General features: G+C 59.9%; 1 protein-coding gene across 3 annotated transcripts in view; it reads left to right on the forward strand.

Moving 5' to 3' along the window:
• Positions 1-543: 543 nt before the first annotated feature.
• CASKIN2 (CASK interacting protein 2) overlaps positions 544-15042 on the forward strand; it is a 32869-nt gene continuing 18370 nt past the window's right edge. For 2 of the 3 annotated variants that reach the window (XM_064675866.1, XM_064675867.1), the window contains exons 1-2: positions 545-840; positions 2947-3659. In XM_064675866.1, the coding sequence (XP_064531936.1) occupies positions 3566-3659 (94 nt within the window). In that variant the 5' untranslated portion in view covers positions 545-840; positions 2947-3565. Of the gene's footprint in view, positions 841-2946; positions 3660-15042 lie in introns of all 3 variants that reach the window. The other variant, XM_064675868.1, reaches the window with a different exon arrangement.

Below are 15042 nucleotides of genomic sequence, written 5' to 3' on the forward strand. Positions count from 1 at the left end.
GGATTGTTCCCCGGGGCTGGTTCCCAGACAACCGTGCTGTTCCTGGATCGATGATGGGGGCCGGTCCTGTAGCACCGGACCAATCCCGGGTCAAGCACGGGGGGATCACTCACTGGATCGGTCCCGTACCGTGCAAGTCCCAGGCCACCAGGTCGGCCCTGGATCGAGGATGGAGGATTGCCCAAAGGAGCGGGACCCGAACCACTGGGTCCGTCCTGGATCGAGGATGGGGAACCTTCCACCGGACCGGTCCCGGTCCGAAGGTGGAGGATCACCCACCGAGTCGGTCTCGGTTCGAAGGTGGAGGATCGCCCACCGGGTCGGTCTCGTACCACGCCGGTCCCTCTCCCGGCCGCCGGTCCCGGGCGGCGTTGTCTGTCCAGCCGGACTTTGTTCAAAGCGAGCCGCTCGCCCGGGAGCCCCGGGCACCCCCGGCCGGGGGCGGAGCGGTGCCGGTGCGGCGGGATGGGCGGCCCGGCCCCTACCCCGCTCCGCCGCCGCATCACGGTGAGTGACAGCCGCCCCGGCCCGGCCCCGCCGCACAACCCGCCGGGCTTTTCCAATCAGGCCGGGCCGGGGAGGGATTTCCTGCCGGGACGGGGTCGGCCCGAGCGGGACTTTGCCGAGCTCCGCGCCGCCTGCGAGCCGGGACCCGCCGCTCTGCTCCGGTACCGGCCCCGCTCCCGCCCCGCGCGGCTCGGGAAGTTGCTGCCGGGCTGGGCTGAGCTCGGCTCAGCACTTCTGGGAGCGGCGCCGCACGGCTCGGTCGGGTGCGGTGCGCTCGGTTCGCCCCGGCGCGGTTCGGTTCGCCCCGGTGCGGCGGGCTGGGAGCGCCGCCAGGTGAGTGGGACCGGGACGGCCGGGCCCGGCCGCTCGCAGGAGCGACTCGTCTCGGGGGGGCTGAAATCCCCCCCGAGCCCCCCTGGAGGAAGGAGCCGCCCCACCCGGGGGTCTCGGGGCGGGGGGAGGTGGAGACGTGGCCAGTGCCCCCCTCGCTGCTCTCCCGGCCGCGCCCGGAGCGGGGCTCCCCGGGGCCTCCCGGGGGAGGCGAGATGCCCCCGCCGCCCCTCGAGACTCGGGTCGGTACCTACAGCTCCCTCGCATCTTTCCTCTCCCACTTACGTAACTGGTTTGGATTTGTTTTGGGGTTTTTTCCCCTCCTCTCCCTCCTTTTTTCCCTGGCGCTGCCGTTGGCTGCGGGAATGTTTGGGATACTTTCGTTCTCCAGGTGGATTCCTGGGCTGGAGGCTCAGCTCTGCTCGTGTGGGAGGGATTGTTTGCTGTTGCTTTTCCAGCTTTGTGTGTTTCTTGAGTTGTACCTTCGCTGCTCCTCTCTGGAGAGGTTGGAGAGGTGGAGAATGAGCATTCGCAGCTCTCGGTACCTCCGAGTTACCCGCTGAGCCTCGCGTGCTCCGGGAGCCGTAGGCAGCAGCATGGGGCTGTTTTCCAAGTGAGACAGTGCAGACTTTTAAAATAAAGAGTAAATAGTCTCAGCGCCCTCACACTCGCTTCTTGTGAGCACTCTCGAGGAGCAGCACAGAGTTGGCTGTAGAGCATAGGGTTAAATGAAATAGTTCGGAAGACGGTGCAACACAGGAGGTTTCGGGAGGGGATTTGTTTGCAGCCAGAGGTTAGTCTGAGTCAAGTGGCTGAAACTTTGTTGTAACGTAGATAAGCTAGTGCAGGTGCCCCAGGACGAGGGGAGGTGAGAGCTGACCTCGGGGTGTACCAGCCCCAGCACCGAGGGGCTCATTAGCTGAAGGTGCTGTGGATAGGGGGAGAACCACCCAGCCTGGTGTGGGAATTGCACACCTCCGTGTCCTAGAAGCTAAGATGGGACGTTAGCATCATCTCTTCATCTGCCCTGTGTACTACTGCACCCTGGGGAGTGCTGGAAACATGGGGAAGCCCACAGAGGGGTGTCTGTGTTTGTGGGCAGCTGCAGCGTCCAGCTGTACTGCAGGTGGGCTGGTGCCATGGGATGCCCCTTCTGGTTTTGCCCCCACCCTGACAGGATCTCTCTCCCCGCTGTTCTTCTCTCCCCTGTGATCTCCATCCTCAAAACAGTGACCTCGATTGCTCAGAGGAAGCGACACCCTCTATTATATAAACGGCTGAGGGCGAGCGCTCTGGGAAGGGAGACGGCACTGAGCCATGGCTGGGGGAACCGGAGCTGGTTCTGACCCGCCCTGGATCGGCTCAGGGGGAGTTGTGGGGTGATCTGGAGATGGCCTTGCAGCTGGCACGGCGTGTGCTCCCTGCTCTCCTGCACGCACGCTCCTCCCCAGTGTCGGAGCAGCCTGCCAGATGCATGGCCCTGAACCAGGAGGGATTTTCTTGCCACCCAGTTTGGGCAGCCCAGGCGCAGAGCAGGAGCACAGGTTGGGACGAGTGAAGTGCTGCTGCAGGACCTTGTGTCCTCTCCAAGGTACCCTGGCTGGCCAGGATAGGGACTTGATCCTGTCCTCCTGAGCACAGTTGTGCTGCTGAATTACACCCAGCTCTTCATTGAGACCAGAGAGAACTCCTGAACTGGTAAAATTTGGAGGGTAAGGGTTTATCCTTGCGCAGGACGAGAAGAGCGTGAGACAGGCTGACCCACTCCCATGGGCTGCAGAGGACTTTGGCTAAGCCTCCCCAGCTCCATCCCTCAGGTGCTGCCACTGGGAGAGGGGGAGACGTTCTGTACCCTAAGCCCTGTGTGCTGTCTTTAGGGAGGAGATGGTGTGTGTGGCCCCGGGGGGACAGGTCCTGCTCCTGGGGCAGCACCCCCAGGAGGTTTCCTCTGCAGGTTCTTCCTTCTCCACTTAACATTAGGATGAGCCAAGTCCCTCCAGGACTAAATATAGTCAAAGTATTCGTTCTTCGGCACGGACACAAAAGCTGTCGGGACGGAGCCGGGAGGTAAATGGCCTTTGGGGGCTGACTGTGATCTTCCCTCCGCAGGTCCTGGGCTGCCGCGCCGGGGCTCGGCCGAGCGCGGGGCTCGCCAGCCTGCCTGCAGCGCCGTCACCAAGAGGAATGCTGAAACGAAGGGGCTAATGAGCACCAGAGAGGAAGGATCTATAACTTCCAGATGGCAACGAGCCCATAATCCCTTTGGGAAGAATTAGGGACTCGTCAGCCGCAGCAGAGCCTGGTGAGGGGAGCAAAGCACGACACCTCTGGCTCCCGGAGTGCTGTGAGAGGCCGAGGGCATCCCAATGCCGACTGCACCGGACACCCTGCCCCGAGCTGCCTGGCTTTGTTTCACAGTCCTGTTGCTGCTGGGAGCCCATCCCCAAGCACTGAAGTATTTTTTGTTTTAATTGATTGCATGTTCTCCAACCAAACCCCATCCGGGTCCTGCTCCTCCCGACACAGAAAGGGACTTCTGCTCTTAACAGAAAGACTTCTTTCTTCTGGTTTTTATGCCCTGTGGGATTGTAAAGCGTCTTTCTTTACGGATTTCATCTTTCATCAAAGTGTGTTCTGAGGAACTGGGGGCTTATTCCCATGGCTTCATAAACCTCTGGGATCTGAGGGTCTCTGCCTTCTGCGTTGCCGCTGCTCCCACCTGTCTGCGATGGGGCGCGAGCAGGAGCTGATCCAGGCCGTGAAGAACGGGGACGTACCCGGCGTGCAGAAACTGGTGGCCAAGATCAAGGCGTCCAAGAGCAGTGAGTACCTGGGTGCAGAGCCGTGGGCTCCCTCCCCTCAGCTGGGCACTGCTGCCTGTCCCGGGGTGCAAGTCCCTGCTGTGGGCTCGGTGCCGGTGCTGGCTCTGAACCCCAGCACACGAGTTATGCCACGGCTGGAGGCGGGAGCACAAGCACAGCCTGTGTGAATGAATGACCGGGCTGTAAGTGATCCTGCAGCTGAGCTGGGGTTCCCCTCGGGCTCGGGGCCGTGGGCCACTGAGCAGGGACAGGCTGAGGGAAACGCCGTGGCAGGGGGAAGCAAACTGGTTGTGGGGGGACGCTGCTACAAAGGGTCTTTAGCGGTTGCTGCTCACTCCCGGCCGTATGTATCTTGTGAAAAATTATCATCCCAGCCAGTCGACTGGAACCAATCGTCAAGCCTTGAATTTCAGTCTGGTAATGTTTAACCCTTCAGCAGGGCTGTTTTCTTGCATGTGCTCTCAGAAAGGTCAATGGCAAGCACAGCTCAGAGCGAACAGCAGGTCTGGAGGGGTCCCCAAGGGCACCGGGGTCCTGCAGGTGCCACGTGGCATCTGGAGGGGATGGGGAGGGTGGAAAGGTGGAGGAGAAGATCGTGGCCAGTGCCATGGTGCTCATGTAGATAGCTGAGCTCCTGGTCACTTCTCCTGACGTAACAAGAGAAGGAAACTGGGAAAAGTAAATAAAAGGGCTCTCTGTGCGGTGTATGGCTGGGGGAAGGTGTACAATGCCTGCCCACATTGTGGGAGTGTGGAACCCCCTGCCAGGGCCGCTCATCGTGGGGGGTCTTGTGGGTGTGTGTGGGAAAGCTGTCCTGAGGAGGGAGAAGATGCTTTAAGTCTTCTTAGGAACAGCTCAGAGCAGAGAGGCTGGCACTGAGAAAGGCGAGTTAGGCTGAGGATTATAAACGTGAGGAGGGGATCAGGTCCCCTGGGTCAGCTACTGGAAAGCTGTGACTGGGGCCAGAACTTTGAAAATCCCAACTGTTGGGCCTTGAGGAGGTCTGTGAGCCATCTCCTCCACAGAACAGGGGGTGCCTGATGACCCCTCTGTGGGTGAAGGGGCTGGATGTTGTTGCCTCTGTTTGCTGCTCAGGGACTGTGTCTATACAGGGTCCCTGAGCTGAGTAAGAGCAGTTTGCCCACGGGGGTGGGTTGAAGGACACTCCGAAGGCAATAAATAACGTCAGGACCTGAGCGTCCTGCTGGCTGACGGCAGCCTCGTTCCCCTGAGCTGATGTCCCACGGCTGGGCTGTGTGGGCAGGCTGGGGTGCCCCTGGCTCTCCTCCTCCTGCACCCCCGGAGGGTTGAAGTTACACTCTAGTTTCCTCCCGTCCCCTCCAGTAACTCTCTCCCAGTTCAACCCCGTCTGTTTTCTCTCTGGCGCCTTCCCCTCCCTCCAGCCGTGGGGCACCCACGTGAACATGTGTGTTTAACTCCCCCGCTGCAGCGGCGTCAGCAGCTCCCTCGGCTTATTTTCATTTTACTCCTTTATAAGGAGGGGGTGAAAAGCCCAGACCCCTGCAAGGCCACTGCTGCAAGCCCTCGGTGCGGCTCCTGTGCTCGACTCACTGTGGGGGCTTGCCTGATCCCGGGGGTTTGCCTGGTCCTGGGGGCTCGTCCCCGGCATGGAGGGCATCACTGCTCCCCATCGCTTACAGTTCTCTCCCTCCTCTCGCCGGTGCCATGTGAGCCGAGCATTTGCTGGCTTTGCCTCTCATTACAGTGCCTTTTCCATATGATAGGCTGAGATGCTGAATTTTTTATTTTTCGATTTTTTTTTTTTTTTTTTAAATCCCTCTAAGAGTCCTTCTGCTGTCTCAGTGGATTGGGAGCTCGATCGCTGTGATCAGCCCTCTGGGGCTTCCTGTGCCTAAAAAAGTCACCGCACGTAAGCAAAAACCAAGCGCCAGTCCCGGCAGCGGGAACTTCAGGGACACGTTGTTTAATATTCTCCGAGCGCAGCCTCCTCCCCGCGCAAGCGCCGCCGCACAAGTGGGTCACAGCACCTATTATTATAAGGTGGTGGGATGGGCAGGGAGAAGGTTTTGGGGGCAGGGGCGGGAGGGGAAGGGCAGGCGAGGGCAGTTGTCCTGCCTGCGGGAAGGGGATGCCCGGGCGGTTCCGTGGTCACTTCTGTAGCCGGGGAGGGGGGGGTCTCCTCTGGGAGAGGAGAGCCGGGCTGCTCCTGCCGGGCCAGCCGTGCTTTGCTGAGGTTCCCTGGCAATGGAAACGTCCCGCTTTTTATTTTCCTTCTCCCTCTCCCCTCCCCTCTGCGTCGGAGCGCTGCAGAGTTTAATTGAAATTGTTAAACGACCCGTCACGGCTTTGGCCTCTCTCCCCGGCGATCAATCACGTCCCCGGGCTGCCGCCCTCGCCAACAATGCGCCAGTTGGCCCGGCCAGAGCGGCTGAGCAGCACCGAGGGGCTGGGGCTTCCGGGGGAGGCGAGAGGCAGAGCTCCCCCGGCCGGGAATCCCATCCTGGGAAGGGGTGACTGCTCCTGGAGCTGGACGGTGCCCGGCAAGGTTTGAGTGTCCTCATCCCTGGACATGCCGGACTAAGGAACAGGGGTAGAGGGGATGCCAGGGTGATGCTGGGAGGGGATGTGTGATGTCCCTGTGACAGCCGGGGGCTGGAGGAGCTGTGGAAGGCGATGGGAGCTGGACTCCCTGTTTGCCTTCCTCGAGGGAGTGGCAAAGGTTTTTGTTTAAACGTGTGCGAAGTGCAAAGAAAGGGCAGCAGCTGAGCAAACTGGTGTTAAACTCTCAAGGACAGGCAGCGAAGCTCTGCTGGGGTTCAGCTGCTGCCTCGGGGAGGTTCAGCCAGCCACTTGCCCATTTCACCAGGGGCTTGCCCCATTTCCCTGGTTTTGATGGGGCTTTCCAGACCTTAGATGTATCAAGGAGTGGGGTGGGCTCCTGGGACGTGGCTGTGTCTGGGCTGTGACCTAGCAAGTTCTTAAATTCTAGAAAAGATTGTGGGGGATCTTGGTTTTATCTCCACACCTGGGTTGGAGCCCCTCATTGCTGTGTCCTGGCAGCACAAAGCACACTAAGGTCTTCCCAAGAGTGGTGCCAGCCCTCAGGTGCTGCTGTCACCCGTCCAGTTTGGCAGGAGAGGGACAATGCTGCTCCGCGTGCTGCGAGACTGCAGCAGGCAGATGTGGGATAACTCACTCTCACCCTTGAATTTCCTCCTAATCCCTGGTAGCTGTATCAGCTTAAGCCTCAAAGCATGAGGTTTAATATCTCTCCTGTGATTTGTTAGCCTTTGCCACCAGCGCTCTGTGTCCCTGTTCTCTGCAGAAACACCCACCCTCCCTTCATGTCCTACTGGGCTTTCTGCTTCTTCCAGTGGCAGCAGGGCCACAGTTGTTTGGAGAAGAAGCTGCTGCTTTTTGTAGTTTGGGGGTTATTTTGTAATGATGTTGGATGTGCCGTTGTCCCAGCCAGCAAACCCTGCATGCCATCCCTCTCACCGAGGAGTACCATCCTCTTCATTGCTGCTCCTGAGGGAGATTTGTCCCAAACCCAGCTGCTATATGTGGTCTGGCTGCAGGGCAGAGCCAGGACTGGCCTTGGGCAGGATCTTTATCGTTTCAGGCTGTGTTACACCCGATGGCTTTCCCTGTTGGCGGTGGTGCAGGGATGTCTGGGCACCCTGCCCACACTGGTCCTGCCCTGGGCAGTGCAGGTGGCTGGACCCGGCTCTGCCGCCGAGCACAAGTGCGGCCCTGGCCACGTCCCTTGGAGCCCGGGTTTCGAGGACGAGTTCCCAAGCGTCCTTGGCTGTATCCTCCCCCCGCACGCTGTAGGTCTGACGGGCTGGACCGGCTCCGCAGCCGCATGCCGGCTTGGAAAGGCTGTGGGCACGCCTGCGGAGAGACGCCGAGAAACTCTGCCGAAATGGGCAAAACTCCCTCTTCCACCGAGCCAGGAGCGGGGCGAGGCCGTGCCCGGGGAGCCCGGCTGGCGGCAGCCCTGTGCTGGGGACCCCACCACCCCACAGCGTGCTGAAACCTGCTTCTGAGCCAGCCTGGGGTGGGTGGGCGGTGGGAGCGGGAGAAAAGAGGCTTCAAAGGCTCTGGTGAGTGTGGCAGCAGTGGGGCTGGATGATGGTGGGGCTACAGATGCAAGGAATGGGGGGGTCCATCTTTTTTTCCTCCTCCTGTGGCTCCCGGCTTCCATGGGATGGGGATCTCCTCTGGTAGCCTGGTGTTTGCTTGGTGGGTTTTCCCATCCACATCCTGGTTTTCCCACCTCTCTGCCTGGAAGAAAAAGCCCCACATGGGCAGCGGGAGGAGCAAACAGGCGGTTGGTTTTCAGAGCTGGGCTCTGACGGGTGTTGTGTTTGGAAAAAGGGGCCCAGCTGCCACCGGTGCGCCCAGAGCCGGGGAAAGCGTCACTGTGCCGAGTGCAGGAGATAAGGCACGAGCAAACAGCGTCACACAGGGAGATGGAGGGGCCCGGGCTGGATGTCAGCAGGCCTGGCCCCATGTCCCTCTGCACCCCATTTTCCTGTGTTAACAGATCCACATCTCCCCCCATCCCAGGTCTGTAGTTCTATCCCTAGCCTTTGAAAACCCACTGGCAGAGCAGCCTGCGTCTTTTTGCTGTCAGCCTGGGCCACCTGCAGCTGCAATTTTCTGGCTTGGTAAAAGAGCGGGAGGAAAAACAGGCTAAATCTGCAGAAGGGAATGAGTGTGGGGACTGTTGAGCCTGCTCCAGCCCATGCTGCGCTCCTTTGGAGATGCCAGACAGCACTGGGGTATACCAGGGACTTGCTGTTCTCTCCAGGAAACATGGAGGTCCCTCAAGGCCGTGGACAGAGCCAGGCTGGCAGCCATCCCCAGTGTTGCAGGTAGGAGGCTGAGATTTGGGACAGGAGGGGAATTTCCATCCCTTGGGCACTTCCTGGTGACTCAGCCCAGATCAGGGGGCTCAGGTCCCCCTTCCCAAGGGCTGCAGAGGCTGTTTTGGCTGTCTGACCCAGAAACACAGGACAATTCGGATGACGACAGCTTGAAGGCAGACAGGGAAGGCAGCCCCAAGTCATGGGACATTGTGTGCCCGGCTGCCAGTGGCACACGGGCGCTGTAACCGGGACGTTTGCTCCCAAGGGCTGGAGAGAAGGGGACGTGGCAAGGACACTGCCAGCACAGGCATCCCATCCTCTGGCTGGGGCTGGTTGCTGGTTGCTGGAGGGAGCTGGTGGACCACAACAGCCTCACTATTATCACTCCTGCCACCACTCCATCAGGATCCCAGTGCTGCTAGAAGGTTTTCCTGGGAAGGTGGGGGGTGAGTTATTGGATCCCAGTGGTGATGGACGGAATCCCAGGTGTAAGACAGTTTCCGGCTGGAAACCATCTCGCACCCGGCATCGCTCCGGCAAGAGTTAAAAGGGGGGTTGGATGCCGTGCGTGTGTGTGTGCATGCACGCGCCCTGCTTTGTTTTTAAAAGCGCCTCGGCTGTCCTGGATCCCCGCCAGACCCGGGGCCCGCCGCTGGCAAAAACTCCGGCAAAGGAGTATGAAAGGGGCAAGAAACTAAATAACAATAAACTACCTTTTTTTTTTTTCTTTCTTTTCTGGCTCCTCTAGCAAGCGAGAGGGTGGGGAGGAGCTGCGAGCACTCCGGCTCCCCCTAAATCCCATCCTGGCTTCCCTAAAAAAATCACGCCTGGGATGGAGAGGGAGGGATCTGTTTGAACCTTCAGGCTGTAATATCACCCAAGCCTTGCCAAGGTGTCCTGGTGAGTCACAGACCTGTCTGGAGATGCCCAAACTGCTTGGAAATGGCTCTGTCGGGGTGATCTTTACTCTCCCAGGGAAGGGCTGGATAGTCTGGCCCATCCCTTGCTCCTGCGGGATGCTGCCTGGGGTAGGTGCTCAGCCACCCCAAGCCGTTTGCAACCCCAGGGAGAAAGGCCGGAGCTGCAACTGAGCACGGCTCCGATGGCGAGATAAGGGAGCAGGGAAAACCTGTGCGCGAGGCAGGTATGCGGCTCCTGCAGCATCCCAGACCTGGTGCAACACGTCCGGCTGCGCTTCCGCCAAATCCTGCCAGCGCCGCTCCCCCGCGGGCCCCAGCCAAGGCTGCGCAGGGAGCACGTGGCCCCCGGCGCTGCTGCCGTGCCCGGACCCCTGTCCCGGCCTCCCCCGGGTGCCATCCCGGGAGCTGCAGCCAGTATTGGCCGATCCCAGTGGGCGGCTGTGCCGTGAGGGGGAAAACTCCCAGGGTTTCATAACACCGGCCACGGGCATGGCTGGTTGTGTAAGGCACCCTGTCTGCTTGCAAAGGGAGTTGGCAAGCATGGCGAGGCCATCAGGTGCCCGGCACAGAGCTGTCCTTGGTGGCAAGGCTGGCTCGGGCTCTCCCACCCACTTTGCAGGTGCCTCCTGCCCCCTTGGAGCATTGATCCCAGGGGCTGCTGGCTCTCACTCTCACCCTCGAGCAGCCCATTGAGAGGCTTCACCTTGTTTCTTTGCCAGGACAGGCATGGATAAGCCTGAAGGGGGTTTTCCAGCTGTAGGTTAACTGGGTGCAGACAGCAATATGGAGACTGGATTGGGAGCCCCCTCCCATGGGTGTCCTCTCTTGCCTGAGCAGGACACCCAACTCACAGCTTGTGTGGCCCCTCAGGGACCTGGGATGTGTCCCTGCCATGGCGAGGTCACATGAGCACCGCTTGCCTCAGTGGCCTCCAAAAGGGGCCAGAGTCCTCCCTGGTGGCTAATCATTGCCTACATAGGGGACACAGGTACATGGCAAGCCTGGCCAGCAACATGGGGGCAGCCATGGCCCAGGGGTTGCTTTGGGCTGCAGCTCTGGCTGCTCTGGTTGGGCTGAAGCAGCTCTGGTTTGGTTTTGTTGGGCTGACATAGGTGGGAAGGACTGTGTCAGCCTTCCTGACTTCCCTGAATGAGCACCCACTAATCCTGCTGGCTTAAAAAGAAGGGGAAGGCTCCTCCTTGCAGGGAAGGAGGCTGCTGCACAGACTGAAGAGCTGCCTCTGACCACGCTCTGTGTTCCAGCCCCAAGAGCTGCTCAAGCCTTGGGGGAACCCTCAGCTTCCTCCTGGCAGTGCTGGGACACAAGCAACTCCCTGTCTTGAAGCATCTGTCCCACTGGTTATATTTAGCAGCCCATGGACATCCTGGAGCTGCTTCTCTGTTCCTTCCACCCCAAACCTGCTGTGGGTGTGAGGGTGTAGAGCTCTGGGCTCCCCAAAGTCATGGCTCTGCTCTGTTCCACTGCAGCCTGCTCCGAATGCCTGCGGTTCACTCTCCCAGTGCTTTCCCAGAAGGATTGGCACGGCTCAGAAAGCCCTTTGCCGGCAGGGTCTGGGGATGAGGCAACCCGCCGTGATCCCCTGGCCAAGGTGGGAGGCACGGCGTGCCACAGGAGGGGTGGCATTGTGCAAGAAGAGGTGCCTTTTCCTACGAGAAGGAGCTGAGGGAGGTTGGAGGGTCTCTTTTCTCCCTGTGCTCCCCTCACTTTCTCCCCACCACCCCCCCGGGATGCTGCGAGGCGGCAGGTGGGGGTTTCTGTGCTCAGCTCCCACGTCCTGCCTCTGCCGCCAACTCGGGCTTGCCGGGGCCGTTCCCGACACGCACCCGCCGTGCTGGGAAGGCGTAAACAGATCGGGTTGCCGGCAGGGGTCCAGGGAGCGGGCAGGCCTTGGCTTGTGTCCCACCACCTCTCCGTCGGGCCGGGGTGTGGGGAGCACCCAGGCTGGGGTGGGATGGCGGGGGCTGGCCTGGCAGCAGGGTCCGTGCAGGCAGCAGGGTCCCTACGGGAAGCTGGGCACTACCTTGGTTTGGCAAAGGGACATGGGTGTTGCTCCTGCCTCAGTTTACCTCTGGTGCTTAGGTGGGACTGTTCTTTGACAGCTCTGAGGTGTTGATGTGCAGCCCCCAACCCTCTGCCCCATCCCTGCACGGGAAGCTGCCGTGCCAACCAGAGCTCAGCCCATGGACTGGTGGTCCTCAGATCCAGCTCCCCTCATCTATCAGAGTTGCATTGTGATGCCTTTGACCTTGCTGTAAATCAGCCCCTATCCTTCCCAAGGTACGTGGGGGGGATGGGACTGCTCCGTGTAGCCTTTGTCCCCAGCTGGTCCCCAAGCAGCTGCTGCCTGGCTCTGGCGTCCGGGCTGGGCAATGGGAGGAACTCGCTGCCCTCCCTACCGGCCCCGGAGCAGCTGGGACAAGGGGAGGGGGTCAGGAACGCAGTGCCCAGAATAGCTCCACAGTCACTGAGGGCCCCATGGGGATGGCAGGATGGGTGCGGAGTCCTGGGGTGGGTTCCTGCTTCCAGCACAGGGGTGGGGTGATGCCTCTCCCAGGACATAGACTTGTCACTGGCTACTAAGCAATTGCTGCTTCCATATGGGGACACACAGAGTGGTGCAGGACATCCTGGTGATACAGCTGTCATGTCCCTCTACTGTCCCCTGGGTATGGAATCCCACTGTAGACCGGGGTCCCAGGTAAATCCTTCACTGCCACAGCTGCATGAAAATATCCCAATCCAGCTAAGGTACAAGAAAAGTGCCACTGGCCAGATGCTCAGCAGGAAGTGTGGTGATGGCTTCTCCCACTTTGTGGCATTGCACAACCTGGAAACCCAGGCAGGCAGTTGAAGGCTCTGATCTGTCTGGCAAAGAGCCCTCCTGCTGGGCATGGGCAAAGCCATGCTGCTTCCATGGCCTTGGGTCTCTCAGGCTGCTTGTCCCAGGCTGGAGGGAGCTTGGCCCGTGCCTGCCGGGGTGGACTTATCCCGCACCCTTTCCCCACTGGCAGCAGCATGGAGCAACTGCTCAGTTCCCATGTGTTTTGGTAGGTGACCTTGCGCCAGGGATGGGAGCAGCAAGGAGATAAGCCCTTGCTATCACTGGAGAAAAGATTTGGAGAGGGAGCCCTCCCCTCCATCATGGCTTGGGAGCTGAGCAGCTGCTGCTGGGTGAGGTCCTTATGCTCTTTCCCAATGCAGATGCCATGAATGGCTGCAGCACCATGGCATCTGTGAGAGCAGTCACCCATCCTGCATCCCTTGGGACTGGCAGGAACCAGAGGCCCCACTTTGTCTCTGGCCAGGAGGGAAGGACGTGGTTTGCTTAAGCTGCTCAGATCCAGGCAGCTGGAGGAAGCCAAGAGCCTCTCGTTTTGGTTTGGCAATAGAGGGTGTAGCCAGGAGCCCCCACAGGAATGGAAATCCTTGGTTCCTAGGGAGGAAAACACAGTCCCCAGGCAGCATCTGTCCTGTCCCTGCACAGACTGGGCTGTGACTGTCCCAGGGGACCCCGCCGGCACGTCCCGAGCAGGACTGGCGGCAGCACTGGCTCGCGGGGTCAGAGTTGAGGAAAGGCATCCGCAAGGTATTTTTAACCACGTGTGACTCCAAACTTGGGACGCCAGCAGCCGTCTGAGGTTAGTCCTGGGCCGCTGAAGGCTGGTTGCCCACGGCCTGGTGGCGGGGGGGACTCTGGGGAAAATTCAGTTCCCGGCTGTCAGGGCCTCGGGAAGGAGTGACAGCACTTGAACCATCGACCTTCTGGGTGACCTCCCAGTGCCTCCCCTCCCATCCTGTGTGTGCCTTGCCCAGATTAGCACAGCCAGGGTGGGGACAGCTGCTCCGTCCGCCCTGGCAGCGCCTGCTCCAGGTGCACGGCAGCTTCCCTGGGGCCAGAAGGGGAGGATGTCACAGGATTTCCAGCCTCCGCATCCCTGTGTGCTTTGAGTACTGGCTCCACCGGCTGGAGCAGCTCCTGGATGCCAAGCTGCCATGTGCAGGTGCCGGGCTGACACTGATGAGGACGGAGTGCCATGGGGCCATGGCAGCCTGGTCCTCCAGCCTCAGCCTTGCCCTGCTTCCCCTGGGAGCTGCATGATTGCTGCAACCCTCCAAGCACAGTGTAGGGGCTGGATCCTTGTTTTGCTCCCTTGAGCCCGCAGGGTTTTGCTGGCCACTGTTGGCTGCTCTCATTTTTATCTGGGATTCATTGTTAGAACCATAAAATAAGCTATGTGCTCCTCTTGAGCATCAAACCCTTCCAGGTGTAGGTGGGTTGCTGCGTCCCTGCCCGCCCTCCCTAATTAACTGTTGCTCAGATAATCCAGACTTTACTGACCTGCCCTAATCTTCCTGTGCTGGCTCCTGTCGCTCACCTCTCATGCCCCCTGTGAGCTTCTGTCATGTTCACAGCCCTGGGTACGTGATGGAAGATGGTACCCTGGGATGTGGCATCCCCCCTTGCAAGGCTGCCAAGGTTGTTTTCCCCACCAGCAGCTCCCTCCGTGCCCACACTCACACTGCTCTCACCGTCCCCCCACATCCTGCTTCCCCTCTTTCTTCCTCCCATTGACCTTCTGCCGGTTGGATTATTTTTCCCCAGATGCTGCAATCTGCATTTTTCCCTGGGTTGAATCTGCCTGGGTTTGTTCTCCTAATCTCTCTAAGTCCCTTTTGTGTTATTTCTGCCCTCGTCAATCTGTAGTGCGTCCACCACAGATTATTTTAATGCACTATTTGCTCGGTGTCGCATTAATGAGAACACTGAGGGTGTCTGTAGGTTCAGCCTCTTGGCCTGGATATCCAGGGAGCACCAGAGCCCCGCAGCCCCTTCCTTGGCTTCCAGGGAACCAGTTGGAGCCAGTATGGAACCAGCTGGACGGGAGCTAAGGTGCATTGTTGGTGCTGGAGCAGATGCTCCTCTGGTTCCAGGCCCAGGGGTGGCTCCTGGCCCCGCGGTGTGCCCGGTGATGCACAGGGGGTGCAGGCAGTGCTCGCACTTGGCCGCTGGCCCCCGCTGCTATCGGCCCATCTCTTCCCGCTCAGGAGGCGTCCTGTCCTTTCGGAAGGATGGGGGAAATGGAAAAGGCTCCACCTCTTCCCTGGGCAAATACAGCTCCTCTGAGTTCATATCCTGGAGAGCGGAATGGCCAGGTCCCAGCAGGGACGGTGACTTCACCTCCCGGTAACGTGCTTCCCCGGCCAGCTGGGAAAGGAGCCCTTGTATCTCCGAAGGAGCCGCCCGGCCTCCCCCACCCAAAGCCTTTCCCAGCTGCTTCCATCCTGGATGGAGCTGGGAGGATGCGATTTCAGCTCCGTGGGGAAGAGCTGTTACTGTTCCCCCTTGCCAGGGGATCTGGACTGGGTGCATCACTTTGGGGTAGGCAACGGCTGCAAACCCCAAAATTTTTTTATGGGGAAGGGGAGCAAGTGCCATTCATCTCACCACGCAGCTGAAATCCTTCTGAGTGCCTGGAGCTCAGAGCAGGAGCACATGTTTGGCTTTTGCAAGGGGTGAATCCAGCCCCAAAGGACTCCTGTGATGCTCTTTCCTCCCTCTGATATTTGCCCCTCTGTTCGTGCTGT

Source organism: Pseudopipra pipra, chromosome 19 (genome assembly GCF_036250125.1).
Source record: "Pseudopipra pipra isolate bDixPip1 chromosome 19, bDixPip1.hap1, whole genome shotgun sequence".
In the NCBI taxonomy this organism is placed as follows: domain Eukaryota; kingdom Metazoa; phylum Chordata; class Aves; order Passeriformes; family Pipridae; genus Pseudopipra; species Pseudopipra pipra.